Genomic DNA, 23,341 nt, shown 5'->3' with positions numbered 1-23,341 from the left:
CAGGATGGTGGCAGCCAGTGCTTCTGGCAGCTCAATTTGATTGAAAGAGCAGGTTCAGGAGTTGAAGCTCTGACTGCTCCCTCCTCCAAGCTGGACAGTGTGTTGAAAGCTCCACACAAACCAGCTGCAGCAGAACCTAAAGCAGCCGCCCTCTTTGCTAGGACACTCAGCAACATCTGCAGGCTGGCTGCACATCCTGCCTCATAGAATCAGAGAATCTCCTGGTTGGAAAAGACCTCTGAGATCATTGAGTCCAACCGTACCTGCCCACTACTGAACCAGATCTCTGAGCACCCCATCTACCCGTCTTCTAAACACCTCCAAGGATGGGGACTCAACCGCCCCCCTGGGCAGCCCACAGCTCAGAGCTTTTCTCCTCTCAGGAAGCTGCTGAAATCCACGCTGGTGCTGATGCCGCTTTTTGGAGTCCATTATGTGGTGTTCATGGCCATGCCCTACACCGAAGTCTCTGGGGTCCTGTGGCAGATCCAGATGCATTACGAGATGCTCTTTAACTCCTCTCAGGTACGTCAACACGGGGCTGCTGGTCCCGCTCCATCTGAGCGATGCTCACCTGGGGAGGGTGGAAAGCGCGTGTACAGCATCCCAGCTCAGGACTCAAACTCTGCTCTGTCTCTTTTGACAGGGTTTCTTTGTGGCTTTTATCTACTGCTTTTGTAACGGGGAGGTAAGTTAGAAGTGAGAGCAGCTGAGCTCTCTGTTCCTTACGAGGAGAGGCTGAGAGAGCTGGGACTGTTCAGCCTGGAGAAGAGCAGCCTGAGAGGGGATCTGATCAAAACCGTAAACACACTTTCAAGCCATAGTTCAAGCACACATCAGATCACTAACGCAGTTAAAATTTCCTTGATACTTACCACATGTAAAAAAAACCCACACAACTAGTGAGAAGACAGTATCTCAAATTAAACACTCCAGGCACATCAACACCGTGTGACAAGTTTTACAACATATAAATTTCATAATACATATTATAAGGAATAAGAACAGCTATTTTAGTCATTCCCATGCAACCTGCTGTAGGGAACCTGCTTTGGCAGACGGGCTGGACTAGATGATCTCCTGAGGTCCCTTCCAACCCCACCATTCTGTGATCCTGTGATTCCAGCCCCTTTGGGGTCGGGGAAGTTAACCTACAGCCCCCAGGCTGGGATAACTGGAGGAAAAAATTCAGATCCATCCCTCTCAGTAGGATTTGGAAGGGAAGTGAAAGCACCGCGAGTGAAAACCATGGGGGATGGCTGCCTGTTTTGCTGGCACTGGGACTCATCTCTGATCTCTCCCTCAGGTGCAGGCAGAGATTAAGAAAGCCCATTTTCGGAGAAGCCTGGCGCTGGATTTCAAGCAGAAGGCGCGTGCCACCAGCGTGGCGGGGAGCTGCTGCTATGGCGGGCTGGGGTCCCACGCCACCACGAGCTTCAGCATGAGCCTGGCGGGGCGAGGGGCCGGGAGCACCCAGCAGCGGGGGCTGCTGCTCCTTGCCCGTGCCAGCCTGCCGGGCTACATCCCCAGCTCCTTTGTCTCAGGTAACTTCTTGCCCTGTCTGACCCAGGAGATGAACCAGAAACCATGTGGGGAAACCAAAGTGGATTTAATGGACCTGACTCAGCGTCAGCCCAAGCTAAACAAAGAGCTGGAGACGATGCTATGAAGTGAGCAGTGTCTCTGCCATCGGGCCATCCAGCTCTGCCTGGAAAGATGCTGATCTCGTGCTTTGGGCTCCTTTAACGCTTGCATGGAGAGCCGGGGTAGGGGACAGCAGCTGGAACATCACAGTTTCCTTTCCCTCACCACCAGTGTGCAAAGGGACCACGTGCTCTCGCTGCTTCTACCTACCCGGCCTAAAAATGAGCAGCCAGTTCCAAACCTCATTTCCTTCCATGTGCAAGTGATCGATGTGAGCGATGTCTGTGCATGCAAAGCCTTGAATCATCACCAGGAAACAATCCTCCAGGCTCAGTCTTACCTCATCAGTCTGGAAGGTGACTTCAGCTCCAGTGTGTATAAAGCTGATTCAATGAGCCCGTAGTCCTGAAGTCTGATTCCTCTATTTAACACCAATTCCTGGGTTGTACAGCCCGGGGCTGGCAGGGAAGAGCGTTTGTTCACTGAGCTGTTCTGAAGCTCACCCTGCCCTGACTTACATCCTCACGCAGCTCACAGATACCGTGAAGCCCAGCAAACAGGGAGCCTGAGGCACTGGGATACGATGGGCGCAGGGAGACGGAGCTTTACAGCCTGGGAAGGGCACAGCGAGCACCTGGGTCCCCCCAGGCTTTACGGCGTGGTCATCCATAAACACACAAGTCACTGCATGCAAGAGCCCTGGCCCTGTCATCTCTTTGCAGGCTAAAAAGTGAATAAAGAGAGAGTCTGAATGGCTTGTTTCCATCCTTGGACTCCATGAGGGACGCAGTGGTGTTACACACAGCGAGGGTGTGAAGGGATGGAAACCCAGCCGGGTTCAGAGCCAGCCTGGTCTGCGCTCGCTGTCGGGGGCAAGGCAGCCCCGACCTCCCCCTGCCCACTCTGCTACACCTGCACTGCCTGGGAAAGCTCATCACCCTGATGGGAAAAGATATTCCTGAGGAGCCCAGACAGTTCAGCCACACCACAGAGGGGAGAGTTACAACGTCGTTAGGAGAGGAGGTACATCTGCCAGTTAAAATTAAATACCTGCTTGGTGGTAGCATGGAGAATTTTTTTTCCTACCTGCTCTAATGAGACCCAGTCCCTCAAGGCAGTAATTTCATGATAAAGACAGTGACAGTGAACATGTAACATTCTGTGCATTCCCAGATCTTCTAGTGAAAGGTAAGATACAAAGGGAGGACAAGGATTAGAAAGCACTGGAGGGACAGTCAGCCAGGAGGTGCATCAGGGAAGGGATGAGCTCCAGGATTCCATATTCTTTAAATGATCCAGAAGATGGTGCAGAGTCAGGTACAGCCACACCCCCGCCCACCCAAGAGAGCAAGCGCTGCACAGGATCCCAGAATTGCCCAGGTTGGAAAAGCCCTTTAAGCTCATCGAGTCCAATCATGAACCCAACACTGACCAGTCCCCAACTAACCCATGTCCCTCAGCACTATGTCTACACGACTCTTCAATCCCTCCAGGGATGGGGACTCCACCACTGCCCTGGGCAACCCCTTCCAATGCCTCAGAACCCTTTCAGCAAAGAAATTCTTCCTCACATCCAATCTCAACTGCCCTGGCCACAACTGGAGGCCATTTCCTCTTGTCCTGTCACTTGTTCCTTGGTTGAACTTGGTACCACGTCAAAGAGGCACTGCTGGGTGGTGGCTGTGTTTGCCCCACTCTGGGGGACAAGAGGCAGAGGGGGGGACTGATGTGCAGGTACAGAATTTGAGGATTGCACTTTACAAACAAACCTGAGCTTCCTGTAATGGATTTGCTCAGCTGTGAGTTGTGCTCTGGTCTCTCTAGAAGAAAACGGCACAGCCTGGCACTTCAAGGAGAGAGATTTTCCTTCAGGGTAGATGACACGCTGCTCACACTGCTGCCTTGTTCTGCCGAGAAGGAATCGACCCTCTTATGTATCTAACATGGAGCTGTGAACTGACATTTATAGCTCCCTGTCAGTGATCAATATTTACTCACTCAAGTCTCAAGAGGCTCCTGGTAGCTGAGAGAGGGGTGAGGAATTTCAATAATCCTATCAAAGAACAGAGGGATGCGTTAAAGAGAAGGGGAGAAACCCAAGCACATGCCACATACAGGGCCAGTTCCCAGTGGCAGCGAGCTCAGCCCCAGGAAGGGAGGGAGCAGATGGCAGCTTCAGACTATGAGGCTTTTATTTATTTTTTTTTTAAACTTAATTTTGAAACTCAAATCTTTAACGGTGCAGAGTGATAAACCTGAAGTGTGATAAGGGAAGGGAAATGCAACAGCTTCTAAACTCCTGCCACATCCATCCTGGAAGATATTTGTGTTAATACTAAATAGACAGAGCTCCAAGCACTGCAATGAGGTTTCTGCCCAGACTGTGATAAGAGAATTCAAGTGGAAGCTATTTAAAAAAACCCCCAAAACCCAACAGATTAAAGCTAGTTAGTGAGAGAGCCCAAATAATGAAGTTGGTGTCTTAACTGAACCACTAGACATAAAGTCAGATCACAAGACTGTTACCAAGTTCTTTTTCCAGCTCTACCAATGACCCCAGGAAAGGCTGGGATGAGCAACACGTCCTGGGCTGCATCCTTCCCACTTGTGAAATTGAGAAAAATCTGTTCCCCAGGAAGCTTTGGAGCTAAACCAGGGTTTGCAAAACAGTTTTGAGGTGAAAGATACTGAGGAAAAACACAGGAAATCTTTTTATCAACTACAATCCACAACTTCTGGTGAAAGAAAGGGACACAGTCACATCTGCAGGCAGTCAAACCTCCATCCAAATGCCAGAACAGCCAAAGGAAGAAGTGGAGAATAAAAAGCACATGCTAGGTGATTTTTGTCCCAGTAATAAAACATTTACTAGAGCAAGCAGAAATTAAATGCACAGCTGATAAAGAAAACATCACAATGTCACAAAAACCTGACAGTTTCTGATACTTCTTTCAGTAGAAACAAGACAGAGGTGGGTGCTGACATGTTTCAACAAAAGAGTTCTTCCTTACCTTTGCGGCGCCAAAAAAAAAAGAAAGTTAAAAACCAGAGAATACACACGACGAGTTAAAAACAGTCAAGCAAGATTTTACAGTTTTAACTACATGTGTCCAATATGGGGCGATTATTTCAGCTGTTCCACTTTATTGATCAATTTTCAGGTTCTCCCTAAAGGCCTCTGAGCAGCAGGTCCCTGAATTTTTGAACAAAGCCTCTTCATTTAGCTGCGCTTCACGGGGGGCACAGGCCTTTGGCTATTGTGTATCTATATATATATTTTTTTTTCCCTTTTTTGTTTTTACTTTGAAGAAAGCACACAGCCCTCTCATAACAGAGGGCGAGTAGGCACAGCAGAGAGACAAGCTTGCTATGCAGGCGTCCACCAAAATGAAGGTTATTAGGAAAGAAAAGGTTCTTTGAAAGAAAAAACAAATATCTGGGCAATGGGATTGGGATTGATGTACTACCAGGGAGTCCTGTCCTACACTCCACGTGAATTTGTGGTTAGCTGGGCTGGAGAAGGACCCCTTGAACAGCTTCATAAAAAAATAATAAAAAAGGAAAGAAAAATCAACTTGCTTCATCCCACCTTCAGCAACACAAAGTGATACATTTGTAGTTGATAGGGAGAGAGGTAAAGGGCAACCCAGAGACCAAATTATTTGGGGATAAGAAAATATAAAAAAAAAAGAGAGATCGGGGAAGAACTCGCCATACTGAACAAACTGCCGAAAGATTAATGTTCACCAGGTGGCTCCTGAGCATCTCTAGATGGACTGGTTTTTTTAAATGTGAACGCTGGTTAAGAAAAGACTACTTTATACTTCTACACAAACAGTTTCATAACGTTCCAAGGATGTGAAACAGCTTCTTTCTTGTCAAGAAGATCTGTTTAAATCCAGCAGAGAGTCACTTGAGCACTGAATGTTTCAAAGCAGAACCCAGGGAGCTTTATCAAAATTATTTCTCTTTGACTAAGCATTGTGTGTACACATCATTAGAATGAATCTGTCCGCAGATGTACCGGCCCAGACTTGCACAGGTAGTTTGCATGGTTTCCTTCTCCTCCCCCAGCCGCTCAACAACCAGTTACCAAAAACCCCCAAGAAATCCTCTGGAAAAAGACAACACTACCTGCAAGAGATTCCAGGCTGTGAAACACCAGCTTTTAACTGTCCCACCGACTCTTCTTACGTTTTGGGGGCTCTGGGACAGCAAAACCATCTGTTTTGTTGTCTCGGCTGTTGGCATCCTTCCTGTTCTCACCATTCCTGTTCTCGTTGTTCCTACCTTCGTTGCTATTCCTGTTATCAGCATTATTACGATTGCCACTGCCCACATCAGCAAAGTGCCGGCTCTCAGCGTGGCGATGGTTGTCGCCATGTCGGCTCTCTCCGTGGCGGTAAGCGTCAATGTGGCGACTGCCTCCTTCTCCGTGCCGTTGGACGTCGTTGTAGCGACCACCACCACCACCACCACCCTCTCCACGACGTGGGACCTCATTGTGGCGACTGTTCCGGTTGTCGTTGTATCGTTCTCTGATGATGCCACCACCACCACCACCGCCACCACCACCGCCAGCAGCAGCAACGTTGGCGCTGCTGCTGTTGCCTTCTCGACTGTTGGTGCTGGCATTGGTGTTGTTGAAGCCCTGTACTCCGACGCTTGGGAAGGTGGGAACGCTACTCAAATTCCCCGTGCTGGTGAAACCTGGAACACCCTTTGCTGCTGCGGTGGCTGCAATTGGGTTGTCTGGATTTGCAGTATTTTGCTGTGCTGAACTCGTTGGTACTGAGTTCAAACTCCCAGCACTGGTCCAACCACTAGCACCAGCAGCAGAGCTACCAGTCTTTTGATTATTTAAGCTTGCAGCAACAAAGTGGCTTTTATACTGGGACTGCCAGAAAGAGACAGAAAGGAAAAAAAAGTGTTTGCCTCTACACTGCACGGTAAAATGTGCATACACAAGCCTGTCTTGAATTCTGGGGAGCCCTTAGGAAAAAGAGTTCCTATAAAAAGTCAGTCTTGGAGTGATTACATTACTGCTGTGCTTATGCAGACAGAATTAGTAACGGACATCTGCTATCAGACAAGAGCAACAAGGGAACTCCTATATTGTAGGGTTAATTTTTACACTGAAGAGAAAGGGTTTCTCTGTTCCCTATTTCTTTTGATTGCAATTACACGATTGCTGCTAAGCAACCTAAGTAGGATCAAGCCGTGGAGCAGAATCCAGAAGGGAATGAGAGCAAAGAGGCAGTAGAAAACAAAGTAAGTTTGGCAAATTAAGTTTGTGCAGCCATGTTCTGTCCAGCCTGCACACTAATTCTTCCACTTTGGACTGCAATGCTGAGTGCATGCTCCAAGTGGATGAGCCAAGGCCACAATTACCAAACTCAACCTCCCTCGAGTCAAAAGGTTTCTGTATTTTCAGGGGGGAAATAAAAAAGCAATCAGTAGAACAATTTTCCCATGTTATGTCCTTTCCTCTTGAGTTAGAAATTGGAGTACAAGTGATCGAACCAACCTGAAAAGCTGCTTTCATTGCCGTAAGCCGGTCTCCCATCGCCCCAGTGGACGGCTTGTACGCCTCATAGTTACTCATCACACTGTTGTTGTTTCCACGGTCCTAAGCAAAAAGACAAAAGGACAACTGGAGAGATTTATCCAACAAAAACACTTTCAATTCAACCATTCTCTGAATCTCTCTTGACCGTGCACTCAGGAAATACATCTACTAAGGATGACAAACTTCTGGAGAGCACCCAGCAGGAGAACAGTTTGCCCCATGACCTTGAGGATGATAGAAAAGTAAACGTGAGTAAGTTCTTAGTGACTCACCAGTCAACAGTATAACCACATTTCCCAGCTCCTTACAGCACGAGCAAAAGCAAAATGCAATCAAATGGTGATTTTCACAGAGGTCACAGCCAAGACAAAAGTATGAACAAGGCTTCAGCTGTAACTTTTGGAAAGATGCTGAACGTGATGTGTTTTCAACATGCCTACAGTTAAACTGTCCCCACACACGCTGGCAATGAGCTGTTTTCCTAGCATGGGCATATCTTAGTAAGTGACCTCAATGCTGCAAGATTTTTTGCTGCCAATAATCACTCTGGAAATGGCTTTTCAAGTAATTTATTAGCATTTATTTTGCATTGACAGTCTATTTTCTGGATCACTCTGGCCCTAAAGATGGCAGCGCTTGACAGCAGGATAACAGCACACGACACTTTCACTTGAGATATTTCTGCTACTAACTCTTAAATATTCTGAGCTATGAAAACCTTTGAATGCAGAGGCTATGCTCCAGTACTAAGAATATTTTTTAAATTAAAGAGTAGTCAATACTAAATTTAAAAGTTCCAAGAATCTGTAAACAACTTCTTCAGCATATCTACTTACAGAATTTTCTGATCCCAGACCTGGACGTTCGCGGTATCCTAAACCACCACCACCAATATTCAGCTTCTTGCCTTTTCCTCCTTTGAAACGTGATTTCCGGAACCATGGGTTCTGTACAAAAGAAGGACAAATTCTTCTCAACACAGGGAATAGGAAGCTTCATAAATGCATGTAATAAAGCTCAGAAAAGATGGATTTTGAGCATTTAAAAATAAAAATACACTGTTGCCCATTCAACAACACGGCTGTTGCAAGGGGATGGGATGTGACAGACCACAGCGCTTTGAAACTCAACTGTAGACAGTTCTGTCATGTGGGTCTGAAGCTTTTTGTTACAAATGCTTTTTATGAAAACTAATTTTTTGTCCTGAACTTTCATCCATGTTAAAGTTTTGGGGGGTTTGCATTCTAATAAACCCAGGAATAAATGCAATCTCTTAATGCCATTCACTCGGGAGCTCTGCACTTGCTCACACCCAGGTTTTATTGATTTAGCCCACTGCCCCCCTAAGGAGAAATGAGGTGCTGTCAGCAAAACTTCCTGCAACAAGCAGTGGCCAAGAAAGGGCAGTCCAACCAGACCTCCTCCTGTTACCAGGTTTTTAAATAATGGTTGGCTGCACCTCTTTTTATGCCCTATAGTTTCTTCAAACCTGAAGAAGCCAGTGAGCCAAACCATTTAGCTTCTATAACCTTCCTGTGGAGCTCTGCCTCATAAATTCTGTCCCTTCAGAAAATGCTGCCTCCGTACCTTAGAAAACAATATTATTTCTAGCAGCTAGTGCCAAAGCTGCCTGGCAATGAAGCCACAAGCATTCTAATCCATCTCTGAATGTGGGAACTACCAAAAAGCCTTCGCTCTCTTGCAGCAACATGGGCAGCAAAAGACAAGAACTTAAAAAGCTGATGAGTACAGTGGTGCAAGTACAATTGCTTCAGCTATCCATCATCCCTATATATAGCAAGCCTGCCAGACAGCACTGCTGAGCAGGTATAATGATCAAGCAATAACCGTTTCACAGAGTGAATGTCCCTGTAATTATTTTCTAGTTTAGCTTTCAACTAAGCTGCATTTCCCAGGTGCCTGCCACATATCGAAAATCTGTAATGAGATACTGGAGCTGGGAGTGCTTTTCTGGTATCAGCCAGATTACAGCTCCTAATTTCCTAGGCAGTGCCTGACCCTAAAATAGATTACGTGCTGTGTTCTGAAATCTTCATGGATTCTTTCACAGGCCATTAAAAACACTAGAAAGCCTACTTAAAAACAGTATGGGTTGCCAAAAGGTCACTGCGAACACATGACGGAGCCAGAAACAAGTCCCTGAGCTCCTGATTTTGTTCGTACCTGCATTGCTAGATCCAACAGCTCTTTGGAAACATGTTGATTAGCACCTTCCAGATTTCTGACAAGGTCACCAGCAAAGTTACTGTCTTTGGGAGTCAGTAGAGTGTAGGCAACTCCCTTCTCGCCCGCTCTGCCAGTACGACCAATTCTATGGGTGTGCGTATCTATGTCCCGAGCCACATCATAATTGATGACAGTCTTAATGGAGGGAATATCTAACCCACGAGCTGTAATAAAGAACAATATAGTGGTAAGTGTGATTATCCTGAACGAACTCAAAGCAATCCCATTCATACCAGAGTATCACTCCATTCTGCTCCAGCACACCACAGGAGTTTCCACAGGAACACACCCCAGTTCAGACACCCTTCACAGGCTGTAACTCTTTGTTATCTTAAGTGTAGCAGTATCTTCTCCAAGAGTAGGATAAGTGACAGCAATCTCCAAATTCATAGGATTGGAGACAGAATAAATCTCTTTAAATGACTGTTATTCCAAGGAAGAGAGAGGGCTTTATTAAAGGACACTGACATTCACTCTTTGTTCAGCTAAACATCTGGGTATAAAAGCTGTTCTAGAGAAGGCTTCAAGTGTGTCCATTTCCTCTTCATTTAAGCATGCATTATGTGTCAGCTGATTAACAAATAGCAACTACTTCCTTAAGAAACAGCTTACTTTCTTTCTGTATATTAAAAAATATCTGTCAGATTGTAATTTAAACATCATTAAAAGACTTTAAAAATAAATACTCTTGTTAACACTGTGTACTTCTGAAAAAACATCTGGAACAGAGTGCCCAGCAGCTGTAGACACCAACCTTGTTGCCTTCTACTGACACGTGTCAGCCTTTTGGCTGATATCTACAACTTGTATGAACTGCTGTTTCTTAGGACATCACATACCTGCCACATCAGTAGCTACTAGTATTGGGATCCCTTTTTTCTTAAATTCTGAAATGACTTTATTCCTTTCACTCTGGTCCATGTCACCGTGAAGCAGCCCCAGGTTATGATCCTCCTGCTTAAGGTTATTGGCCAGCTCTTCTGCATTTGCCTTCTTGGTGACAAACAGGAGAACACTCCCAGAAGATGTGAACTCCACGAGGCGTCGAGTCAGCCAGTTCCATTTGCTAGGGCCAGAGGGGAAAATCTCCACAATTTGAGTAACATCTTCATTTGCCTAAGGGGAGAAATAAATCGAGCAATAACGCAGGACAGAAAGGATAATATGACAAAATAAAATGAGGACTTTAAACTAGGTGTGAGAATCAAAACTGGAGAAGCAGGGGACCAAAGTTCTCCTTTGAAAGAGGTTTCAGCTCTCTCCCTTTTGTCTAACTGTTGATAACGTTAGCTTCACAGTGCAGAAAAGGCAGAGAATAAATAAGTTACTCTAATAAACCTGAGAGAGGCAAAGTGCAGTCTTTGACCTAATGCAGTCTAGCACCGTACTGATCTAAAGGTGGGTGCTCACAATTTAGATGCTCTTGTGACAGATGCTATTAACAGCTAAAGAGACTGTGCAAAAGCAGGGAGATGGGGGAGGATGCTCATCAGTAAAAGTTATTCATATGGTAATCAGAGAAAGTACTGCAGTGAGCTGTGACATACTGGAGTCAGGAAGAGGGGAGGTATAAATATCCCTATCTGCTCTGTACTGCCAGGAATAAAAGTGCAGTGGAGCTCACAGCACTATCTGGAAGTTTATCTGAAAACCTGAATTTTTACACATTTAAATATTAGTGATTTCAAGGATGGTGCTCTCAGAGTAATAATTTAGAGCAAAGAACAGAAATCCTCCGATTGAGCTCAGAAAGCTGCTTCTTTTCTTAAGCAATGTTTAGGAAAAACATTTTTCCCAGAGAGAAGGGGCTTCAGGTAGCCATTAACTGATTTGTTTTAAAGGGATACTCCACATTCCTGATTGAAAAAAAAAAAAAAAGCAGAGAACTAGTTAAAAGAAGATTGTTCTGAAGGCATCTTGTGAAATTTCTCAATAGTTTTCATCTATTATAAGCAAAGTTTCTTCACACCAAGTATAACATCTGCCCACTTCATCGACTTATTACCAAATTTCTAGCCTGCTAATAGTTCAGCTGCTACTGTCAGTAAGTCTAGAATCAACACTCCTACATAAACCAGCTGAAAGACATTACAGTCTAAGTTTCAAGTCCTTTCTTGCAAAAGCTGTAATTTATGAATAGTTTTGAAACTAAACAAAAGGATATACCCATCGATTCAGCCTAATAAATAAAAACATTAAAGTTATTTCACTCCTTGAGGAAACTTCCCATCACTACAAGAATATTTGTTGGCAGAAAGCAAACTCAATAAAAAGTAAAAAACAAAACAAAAGCAAAACCTCACTATCTTTTGCTAAGCCTAAAGTATTTACTCTTAAATATAAATGATGATTACTGCAGTTTAACATACATTTCAGACAACAGAAACAGAATGGTTCATTTCTTTGACTGTCTCAGAAATAATGTGGAATTACCTCTCCAATGTCTCCCTGCACAACTCGAATTGGGTCGATCAGAATATCTCGAGCCAATTTCTCAATCTTCTTACGGAAAGTGGCACTGAACAGGAGAGCTAAAAGAATAAACAGTATTCATACTCCTTGAAAAATAGGTTTTCTTTAACACTGCACAGATCTTGTGAATGAGAACTGGTACAACTGTACCAGATGTCAGTGATCTGAAGCTACAGTCTGTTTTACTGGTTCTAATGACAATTATCAATCACACTATTAGAATATCTCAAAGTGGAAACACATTTCATGACAACTGAAACAAGATGTGGGTAGTAAGTGGCACTGCTGTGAGTATTCTTTCATGGCAGCTTAGAACCCAGGATCTCAAAGCACACTAATATTAATTCAGCTAATCATCTTTTCCCTCAGTAAAGTCTGTGGAGGGATTACAGGCTGATGAACAAGTACAGGTATTTCACCACACTCACAAGTGCTCCCTTCCCAAGAGCCAACACTGGGAATTAACACCAGTGGACTCTTGTGAAAGTCTCATTGTGTGGCTGTGTCAAGAATAGGAAATCCAGTTTCTGTTCCAGATTCTTAACTCATAGCCCACCACACAGCCTCCTCTGACTCGTGGGAGTTGAGTTTCAAACATGCTTATACTTACTCTGTCTGTCAGGACGTACGTGGCTTGCAATTGATCTGACCTGATATTCTGGAAAGGAAAGGAAAAATGTTCTAATCAACACTGCACACTCATTATTTAGTAGAATAACTCAAAATGCAACTTCATTGCTTTATTTAATAAATAGCACAGAACAAATGAGTGCCTCTCACTCAGTATTTAATGTGATACTGTGACTTCCAGGTGCTCTTTGCTGCACAATGGAGGTTCCTTTGCTGTAAAAAGAAACTTTTGGAAGTTCCTCCAGCAAAAAGCTCCCTAAGCAAGGATCCTAGCTGAGCCTGTGCAAACCCTGTATGTCAAACAACTGTCTCCCTCCGTTTGCAGTATTATAGTCCTGTCAAATCTTTGCTATGTCCCACCATGTCCCATAATGCAGATACACAAAATCACTCAGATCTGAATGATCAAGCCTTTTCCAATAAAGCAGAAAGTTCTAACACCACTAATTTGTACACACAGAGCCAAAGCACAGAAGTGACTTGCCCAAAAGTTATTCAGAGACTCTAAGATAAAAAATGGGGGTTTTGGACTTCAACATTAACAGGACTTCACTAATCTCTTCACAGCAACAGATATTTGACCTTGAAATAGGACTTTTGTCTATAAAGTAATTCCTTAATGTATTTTCAAGTATACGAAGCTACAGGGGTTATAAACAGTCCTACTAAGTTAGGAAGCAGACACTACTGCTTTCTAAAACAGTGACCTTTGTTTGTTACATACCAAAACCCATATCAAACATTCTGTCAGCTTCATCAAACACAAGGTAAGTAACTCTTTGAAGGTTTGTAGCTTTCTTTTTCACATGATCAATTAAACGACCCTATTAAAAGAAAAAAAAAAAAAGCAGAGTTTTTAAAGCTTATTTAAAAAAAAGTTAATATATGCAACGTTCAAGCACTTAACTTAGAAAACATTTCAAGGCTTTGCTTTAGAAGTGTCGGTATTCAAGTCACAGAAACAGATTCCTGAAACTCTAATCAACCTGTACTGGATAAGCTGAATTTTAGGACTGGATTTTCAAGGTTAACAGTGCTGAGATCCTGAAATTACCTAGTCTTCATTATAATTAAATTTTAATTGTAAACTGGCTATTTAATCCTATAATATTTGGTGTAGTAGTTCTTCATGCTTTATTTTCTTGCCTAGTACCCCAATAAACAGCCACAATAAAACTTCCTCCAATCATTAATTGCTCGGTTCCGCCCAAGTTCATAACCAGTTTTTGCAAGAACCAAAGTCAGCTGACAGTGGTGCTCATTTAAATCACTGGTTCAGCATCAACACCCCTTCAGGTTCAATGTTTCAGCCCTTCAGTATTACTGCCACAGGCTCTGCACTAATTCAGTAAGACAGCACTCAAGTTCATGGCATTTTGGGAATTTTCTTCATGAATTTAAGGCTCAGCAATCAGAAGCTGGTATTGTGTACGACTGATTCAAGCAGATCTTGCTGGCTACTCTCTCTTCTATCAGAAACCGTTACCTAATCTCTTTCAATTTCTCTTGGGACACAGATAATCCCAGGATATTTGCTCTCATCAGCTGATAACCAATGAAGAACCTACATTTCAGTGATCAGAGAACAAATTCTACATCACCAATGGTATTAAAAAAAAAAAAAACCAGCTTCAGTTAAGCAACAAAAAACCGTGTACTGTGTGCATACAGGTACTTACTGGTGTGCAGACAACTATCTCTGCCCCCTCCTGGAGGGCTTTGGCTTGCTCCCACATGCTTCCTCCTCCATACACAGCTACAGAGCGCAGATTATATGCCTTACCAAAGCGCTTACATTCAGAATGGATCTGAGAATTTTAAACAAAGCACATCACAGTTCACGTTAGACAGATCTGGGAAAATATATTTACCTTGGGAATACAGTCTAGCTCCCAGATCAGCTAATCATGAAATTATTCAGAAATCCCAAGGGCTGGACGCTTCAATACTTGTGGATAATTTCCAATAATTTGAGAAACCTACTTAGGCATCCAACTGTAATTTAACCAGCAGGTTTTATCCTTTTACATATACAATTTGTCCACAGTATTTTTAATACTTAGAAATAATAGGGGAGCACTGCTCAAAAATTTACAATTTCAGATTTGTCATGATCCTTCACCAAGAAGAGGAGTAAGAGAGAATTGTGAGCTTACACTGGAGGCACACTACTAATGCACAGGTTTTTCAAATAGTTTACTGAGGTTCTCAGATAATTTCTGCTCAGAATTTTGCCTTATTCTCGAAGAACACTGTATGGCACACGTTTACTACACACTCACCTGTTGGCAAAGCTCTCTGGTCGGGCAAACAATCACTGCAATGGGACCATCCCCTGGTTCAAGCTCCTTTTGATCCATGATGTGAATCAACATTGGCCAGATGAAAGCTGCTGTTTTACCGCTTCCAGTCTTAGCTATCCCAATCATATCTCTGCCACTTAATGCAACTGGAACACCCTAAAAAGAAGGAGATTCTAAACCCATATTATGCCTACCTTAGCATATGCTTGTGCTAGGTATTACAGGAAAACTCAGATAAAAAGAGAATAGCACATTACAGAGGACTTATAGCAACCTACGTCGATGCTTACACAGTTTTATTGCCAAGTTCAGATCTGAACTGGCTTGTTTTAAGGGCTGGAAGCAATTATCATGTTATGACTGTTGGTGTCCTACATGAAATCAGTATCTGGGCACAGTATAACATCCCAAGGATATATTTCCATGTCCATAAGTGCATCTTGTCCATCTGTAAGAAGGCTAAAAACCAAATTCTCTGAGCTTATTCTTTCTGTAACCATTCTGAGTGCTCAAGTCCTGCTGCTATAAGGAGCTCTCAGCCACAGGTTTTTACAAATAGTATGGACTAAGGTCCTCATACACACCCCTTGGACACAGCACTGGGTTGTTTTTGATACTTCAAGAAAAGCATCTAAGGTGGTGTGGTTATAATCACATTAATGATAACCTTAATTACTCATGGTAATCAATCTACACATGCAGCAGAATCCCTTTTGCATGCACAGCTCTCCAAGGAACGACCAGTTAAACAGTCCAGCTCATAGGGTATTTATTCTAACTGCCAAAAGAAATAAAAAAAGAAATGCCTTGTTGCATACCACTTCTAGTTACAAGACATTCAAATATAAGCTGTTTAAAGGATTAAGGTTGTCAATGTATGGCTCTTTACTCAGCTACTGCTATGGTTATTTTTAATACAATTACTAAAAATAAAATTAAAAACATTTTCATACATTTCAACAAGAGATGCCACTTGCATATTCTTCAGTCTTCACCAAGAGACAAATGATTAAAAGAATATTTTTATATTTACAGGGGTCATTTAACATGAAAAAAAAGTGGGTAAACTTCTATATAAAAAATATCTAAGCTATTTTCCTAGAAAAACACAAATTATTCTTCTCTGTGACAGCCCCATATAGGAAACTAGAATTGTATACATCTTCACATGGACTAGGGACCTTTGCATGTGTTCCATTATTTCCGTTTAGATGTTAGAGAAGTAACACCACTCACCTGACATTGTATAGGAGTGGGCTGTGTATACTCAGATTTCCTAATTTGATGCATAAGTTGCTCATCAAACCCAAAATGAGCAAAACTACTGCCAGGCCTGGGAGGCGCAGCACCGGAGACCTTAGAAAGAGAAACATATCTTAGTTCATGAACAGCAAGAGAAAAAAAAAGAGCAATCTGTACAAAAATGAAAAAAAAAAAGCATCTCTCTACCTCTGAGAATATATTTTTATTTTTTTGAATAGACATTAAGTTTAACTAGATGCAAATTCCAGATGTCTTGTGTAAATAGGACTTTTGGGTATAAAAATTTATTAGATAAATTGTCAATCAACATAAGCCACTAAACATCTTATCTATTGCCTTGTACAATTGGTCTCCTTCTTCCCCAAATAACTCCCTTCATAGAAAGGCACCAAGTTAACATGTCACAAATGGCAAAGAACTAATTCTTGCATATAATAGTTCCAATTTCAATTCCTAGCTCTTTAGTCCAAGTGCAACCATGCAACTGGCAATCTTGGGTGTCCACTTTGACAAGTCCAGAGAAAACTTTCAAGAACTGCTGAGGAAAACCGAGCTCCATTAAACCAAAGTCACTGAAGGTATCCAAGTGGCTGGGTTTGGAGTTTCCTGTGAAAATCTTCATTAAAACTACTAAGACAGTCCAAAAAAATGGGACTAAGAAGATCCTAGGAGGATATTTTTGTGACCAGCTTACCCGGAGATTTAGCTTATGACGTAACTCCACCACTTGCTGTGGGGTGAGACTGGTGATCTCCTCGTGCTCATCATAGAAATTTTTCTCAAACGGTGGATATTCAATCTGCAAAGGCAATTACTCAGTTATTCCAGGACTCAAGACTCTCTCTCTCTCTCTGTACACTTAGTTTTGGAGGGAAAGGATCCTTTTGAGTAAAAGTTCTTAATTATCTACAAGAACATTAGTTTAATATGAAGTTGTTTGAAGGTTCTTTAGTATGACTCAAGTGGCACAGCACTGAAATATTATCTGCCAACATTGATGTACAGGGACAGAACCATATTTCAATCTACTTCTGAGCACCTGCTTTCCAGAATGGCTCAGACAGAACAGAACAGAATAAACTTCCTACCTCTGAATGGTCAATCGGTGGAAGAGGATCAATGATTTTTTTGGATGGTGCAATTGGATTCCCATCACTATCATACTCCAGGTTATCCTCTTCCTCTTCCTGGACCACACCAGCAGTTGGGTTTTCAGCCATGTAGCGAAAATAAGCTTCCTGCAGCAAAACATATCAGTAAAATCACATACAATAGGATGCAAAAATACTACTAGTTTTGTTTAAATGATGTATAAGCTAGATGGATCTTGCTTTCACACCCACCATTGAGGGGAAAAAAAAAAAATCACTAGAACTGGTTCTTCTAATAAACACCAACAGTTATGGCCAGAAAAAGAACAATAAGTACAAATGAAGAAAACAACTACAGTGTCAGTTAGACCACAAAATGCTTTGAAAAACCATACTTCTCTTACATGTCTGCTTAACAACTCCTTCTACCAAGACTATAGAAGAACAGACAACATATTCTGAACAATAGAAGAATCTACGACTCACATGAACAAAGTACACAAGCTGCAGGTTTTTAAACAAAGAACACAATGTTACTAAGCATATGATGATGTTTACATTTTTTTAAACACACTACACCAAAGATTGTTTCTCTGCTCCCCCAAACTAGACTCTAAGAAATGAAAATATATCTCTTTTTCATTCAGAGTCAACAGCAAATGGGAAATAAACTATTTCAGAAGAGTCCTTCAACACAGGCCCAAGTTAGAAGTCACTGTCACCACTGTAACAGGACGTCCTTACAGCTCACAAATATGTATGTGTCTTACAGAATCTCACTGGCACACAAAGACATTCTCATGGAGAAAGCACCAGTCTCACTTAACTTTCAGGCAAATATTTAAGATCAGATTTTTAAAGCAAGGTTCAATTACAAAGAAATGCATATACTCGTCTGGCTTTTTCATTTGCATGGCCAATTATCACTCAGTCACACAGATATGCACACAATACACTTGAACAACAGCTGTCTACAAGTGTTCAGTCACCTTTGCTCAAACTTTAGCACAGCTACACTCACCACATTGGAAACAAAGGCCTAGAGGCCAGAAAACCCTTCCATGTTCTGCATTACTGTAACACAGTAATTATTAATTACAACTTAGTAGTAAGTTACATTTTGAAATTAAGTCTTTCCTCTTTGTTTATTGTTTCTATTACAGTGATGCTTATAATCCACAATCAGAACTGGAGTTCCTCTGAAAATAAAGAGCAAAAAGCCTGATTCTTGCCCTTAACAGACATGAAATGTCACTGCAAATAGCCTGCACAGTTTAACAGCCTCTCTCTGGTGCTCCATGTTAGTTGATTCTGCTAATTTCAAATTTGATGAGACCCTCAAATACAGAAAAACCTGTACAGGAAGTTGAAATTCAGATTAACTGAAAAAAAAAAAAAATCTTCTTAAAGAGAGTAAAAAAGAATGAAATTGTCTCCTAATATTTTTCCTTTTATTAATGAAACACCTGGAAGGGTAGAGGCAGCAGGGTAATCACTACAGCTTCAGGCTGAATTGTCCGGATACTGCAGTTTTGTTTGTACCTAGTAGTTATATATTTGGGGAGGGAAGGTAAAAAAAAAAACCAAAACACAAACAAAAAAATAAAATAGAAAGACTGCATAGGAACTCACTTGGTCATCTTCCTCTTCAATGTCATCTCGAATACCCCTGGAAAAACAAGCGGAGAAAAAAAACTTCCCTGCAAGTGTTCCAAATACTCAGCTCCATACTTTCATTCGATTAGTGCTGAGCTCCGTATTTCGTGGAAGACACAACACTAACAACTCAGTAACATTTATAATCCCAACCCATGGAGTTTTCATATTTGGTGCCAACCATAACAGCGACCCTGCAAAGACTTCTGTTTACTTCTATTAATGAGATTGAAAGATTAGGACTCCATCTTTCCAGTAGAAGCCACATCAAAGATCATCCTGGTCTAAGCTCTCGATGTTACGGAAGTCCCATAACTGAAGAGGAATACGAGCCAGGAAGTGCAAATCCAGTTCAGAACTTCCCCAGGTGGTGATTTGGATCCGGTGTTCTGTTTCAGGATCATGTATAATCTGATCAACCCCATGCAATGCAAGTTCTACAATGTACCTGACATTTATATCAAGAATTAACAGTGTAATTATTTTCCTTGGTTAAAACAGATAGATAAAGTGAAAAAATGTAAACTGTTTTAAAATTCTGAATTTAGTCACATGCTACCTAATATATCAGCTTTACAGGGAATGTCTTAAAACCTACTTCAAGTTTGGAAGAATCTCTAGCACCGAGTTATTTTACCCACATAAATGCAATTTTAAATCAAGGAGTTTAAAGGATGGGGAAAGACAAAAAACTATTCAGGCTGATCTGGAAGGTGGCAGTAGTACAACGTGCTGCCCCAAATTGTGTGGCCTAGAAAGGTTTCTCACGTGAGATAACTCTCAGCATTGTTACATTTTACCACAGGATGCCACCACGGATTCTTCCATCCTATTATTCAATTTTCATTGCACAGAAATTCACCCAGGGGGATATCATGTGCTGGTTAATGCTGTTTACTAGGTATATACTATATAGTCTACAGAACAATCATCATCAACAAAATGCACTGGAATTCTTTTAGCACCACACAAGACACAGGCAGGCATGGGAATTATAAAAGAGAACTTACTTAACGTTCTTTTTTTCTTTGTCTTTATCTTCAAGTCTCTTCATGTCTCGAGCAGCTTGATCCTAATAGGTCATAAAATTATGATGTTAAAAAAACCAAGATGATAAAACATGGAAGGGAAAAATGTTCCTAACTAGACCACCGTGCCACAGAGACAACACTTTTTGGACTAAACTTTCTCTTGTTCCATATCCTATTATGCTAAATGAATTCTCCTACTAATACCTTTGAAATTTATATCCTATAACTTCACAGCAATGTTGTTGAAAAAACACATTCTCAGCATTCCTCCTGAAAACACTGTGATAGAATCCAGCTAATAACAGAACTGTAGCTAAGGAACAGCTCATGATAAATAGAAATCATTTCAATTCAGGTAGTGAAAAATGCACAAAACATTAATTTCATATTCAGAGACTCACAAAGCTCTTTGTTGTATCACCTTGACATGCTAAAAGTGGTTAAATAGTTAAGCTACTGTAAATCATATCCACCCTCTCCCCATCTAATCCACCTTTGAGTTCTAATTAACACAGCATCTTACGTAAAAACCAAAAGCCAAGTTACATTCTGAACACAGCTGCCAAAGCCTTGAGTGACATTTGCTGTCCCTGACTGGAAAGAAGTATGGCCACAGAAATTAATAAACATTTCACGAGCCGGGTCTTGCCTCCACTTCAGCCATGAATGCCTCCAGAGGATCATCATCGCTGTCAGAGTCTGCTGATTTGGAATGAAACTGCTGGCGAGTGGGGGAATTCTCTGCAGGAATGTAGGGCAATTCAACATTGCTGGAATCTTCCTCTTCATCCTCAAAGTACCTGAAAGGAAACAAACAGTGGCCCAGTCAACAGATAATCTACAGCACCTCGGCACCTTTCATAGTTTCTGAGTTCAGTCAAGTTTCCCACACAGAGACGGATAATAAAAAATCAGTATGTACACAGGAAAAGATGTTGAGATTTATTTATTCACAATTATTCATGTTGTAAACTAAAAGTGGTGGTGGGGCAAATAGATTTTATGAAATTGATCTTCTTGAGTGGCTCTCCCAGGCTGGTGAATACAGGATGCTTTCCTGACCTCTCTTCTATTCAACATATTTATGAAGCTAATAGAAGGGTTAGCAAAGAAAAATGGAATTGAATGTTTCCCTGTGCAAAAGAGACGCAAATTTGTCCTGCTTGTCTCCAATTCTGAACACATCAGGGTGCAATTAGGATGGAGATGATTGAGACTGAGCTGAGGTATGTTCTTAGAGAGGGGAGAGCCAGAGTAGGAGAGCTCTCCACGGGCTGCTGTAGTATCTCACAGTCTTTTAAAGAAATTTAAAGGCAAGGATGTATTATTATTCTCATTGTACTGATAATGGGCTGACACTCAGAGAAAGGGTAAATTGAGTCCTGGGTGATACCAAAAGTCTGCTGCAGAGCAGGGATGGGAGTTCCTGCACGTTTTCCAGCTCATAGTTTTTCTTGATACTATTGCCACAAAGCTACCAGGGCTCTGTTACAGCGTAATGCAGCGTTAGGGTATTTATCCTTGAGCAGGCTTTTCTAAACAACTAAACCTTATTAGTGTCACAGATACTTTCCCTGACCTTGGAAACTTTAAAACATTCTCTAGAGAGAGAACACAAGAAATAACCCTACTTACGCATTCTCTTCATCAAAATTTGCTCGCTTTGACCCAATTTTGTAGAAAGAAGGCAGCTGAGGAGGTCCCGATTTCGCAAATGCAGCAGAAGAACCGGCTGTTCCAAAAGCACTGTGAGATTGTTGAGAGAGCTTAGGCTCCTCTTTCTTTCCAGGTGTTATGGCAAACCCACCAAAACCAAAGCCTCTCTTAGTCCCAGGTCCACCTTTATTCCAATTCATGATGTCCTCAATATATCTGTTAAAATCAGAACAGACAAAATTAATCCCCTTTCTGCTTTAGGCAGTTATATATAATTGTCACGATTTTTCTTGTAAGTGGATTACTTCAGTCACAACAAAAAGACTTGTGGAAATGTGACTGACAAGAGTGTGAGCTGTTTCCCAAAAAGGATCTGGGCTTTGCTCTTTTCTTGTTAAGTAAGAACATATCCACAATTGGTAAAAAGAATAAAACAAAGAGGTTGTTTTCCAAACCAGATCATGTCCGTCAGTGATTACTTAAGCAAATTTAAGATGTTGCCCATCTTGTCCATTTTGCAATCGAAGACAAACAAACCCAAGGCCAGAACTTTGAACACTGGGAGGAAAAAGAAATGAAAAGCCAACTCAGTACTTATTCTGCGTGTTCCTACAGTCCCATCCTTGAGCGCTTCATGGTTTTGTAAACACCACAGTGCTGCAATCCAGACACCTCCAGAAAAGAGACCCAAAGCAGCACACAGCACACCACTCTGCTCCGAGACAGGGCTCACTTCTGCCAAAGGGCCAACTCCCTCTTCTTACAAAGGCATTTTTAGCCATATATATGTTCTCTAATCTGCATTTTTCAAACCACATTTGAAATACTCCACATAACATGCCTACCCAGAACTCAGTTTTCTAAGTCAAATGAAGAGAAAACTGGTTTTCTAAGTTGGATGAAGAGAAAACTGAACTGATACAGCAAGATGTTCCCTTTCCATTCCAAGGAATTTAATTACTTCACCTGCATGGTCAAGTAACTCACACATTTAAGGGAGCCAAGTGTGACACCCACTGCTTTCCAGAGTATTATAATTAGATACCCCAAAAAGGCTACAAGTTGTGTTAAACAAACCCTCACATTCAGTGAGAATCCTCCAATGAGATCAGAAGTCACCAGGAAGAGAAACAACTTCAAAATAATCTGAAAGTAAATACTGACACTACTTCCTGTGCAGAACATTCACCAGCTTGGGACTTGCTCAGTAAATCTCAAGCCTAGACCACAGCTCACTGGGAGATTTTGGGGCAAACTCTGCTGTTCAGTTCTCCGTGGCAGCAGCTGACGCCGATGTCCTGTTCTCCCACTTGCACTGACACACCCTGCAGCTTTCAGATCTAAAGATGTGTGGTGGATAAGAGATCAAAATGTACAAAAACCCGGATGACAGGTGTCACTCTGCAGCACAGCAGCCAACCTTTCCAGTTACCACATCTGATTTTATGGATTCTTCCTTGCTGTACTTACTGACTTTTTTTTTTCTCCCTGTCACTACCCCAGAAAAGAAAAAGAATCATTATTTTATTCCATCATACAGCTGCAAGAACAGGCAATTTGGCCTGTTTGCCCACAGAACCCACTAGTGAGTCTTGCGAGGGGCTGCGGGGAGGTTCCGTACAAGCCAGTGAGAGCGCAGGCCAGCTGCCCAGGCCTTGCTGACGCCGTTCCGAGGGAGGAAAGGCGAAGGCGCGGACCCTTTCTAGGGGTTCCCTGCACCCGCAGCAAGATGTCTGAGCTGCTCCCGTTTCTGGCGGCGGCTGAAGGGAGGAGGGACCC

General features: G+C 42.2%; 2 protein-coding genes across 2 annotated transcripts in view; one reads left to right on the top strand and one right to left on the bottom strand.

Annotated features, from left to right (window-relative positions):
• The window catches only part of LOC104525830 (parathyroid hormone/parathyroid hormone-related peptide receptor-like), a 6,459-nt gene extending 4,790 nt beyond the window's left edge, over positions 1 to 1,669 (top strand). Inside the window, exons 11-13 of the mRNA XM_029085220.1 lie at positions 388 to 525; positions 647 to 688; positions 1,307 to 1,669. Of these exons, the coding sequence (XP_028941053.1) occupies positions 388 to 525; positions 647 to 688; positions 1,307 to 1,669 (543 nt within the window). The remainder of the gene's footprint in view (positions 1 to 387; positions 526 to 646; positions 689 to 1,306) is intronic.
• A 2,817-nt stretch (positions 1,670 to 4,486) lies between these two features.
• On the bottom strand, positions 4,487 to 22,845 carry DDX42 (DEAD-box helicase 42). Its single transcript, XM_010169071.2, has 18 exons — positions 22,746 to 22,845; positions 21,542 to 21,778; positions 20,556 to 20,706; positions 19,886 to 19,947; positions 18,852 to 18,888; positions 17,217 to 17,366; positions 16,823 to 16,927; positions 16,102 to 16,221; positions 14,845 to 15,021; positions 14,242 to 14,370; positions 13,287 to 13,386; positions 12,543 to 12,590; positions 11,894 to 11,991; positions 10,300 to 10,576; positions 9,398 to 9,624; positions 8,050 to 8,160; positions 7,172 to 7,273; positions 4,487 to 6,541 (listed from the first exon to the last, which is right to left on the bottom strand). Exons 2-18 carry the CDS (start codon positions 21,760 to 21,762, stop codon positions 5,813 to 5,815), a joined length of 2,844 nt encoding a protein of 947 aa, XP_010167373.1. The 5' UTR covers positions 21,763 to 21,778; positions 22,746 to 22,845; the 3' UTR covers positions 4,487 to 5,812.
• Positions 22,846 to 23,341: the final 496 nt, after the last annotated feature.

Source organism: Antrostomus carolinensis, unplaced genomic scaffold (assembly GCF_000700745.2).
Source record: "Antrostomus carolinensis isolate BGI_N321 unplaced genomic scaffold, ASM70074v2 scaffold12170, whole genome shotgun sequence".
Lineage (NCBI taxonomy): Eukaryota > Metazoa > Chordata > Aves > Caprimulgiformes > Caprimulgidae > Antrostomus > Antrostomus carolinensis.
The sequence above is the reverse complement of the archived record's forward strand: the minus strand, read 5'-3'. Positions and strand labels throughout refer to the sequence as shown.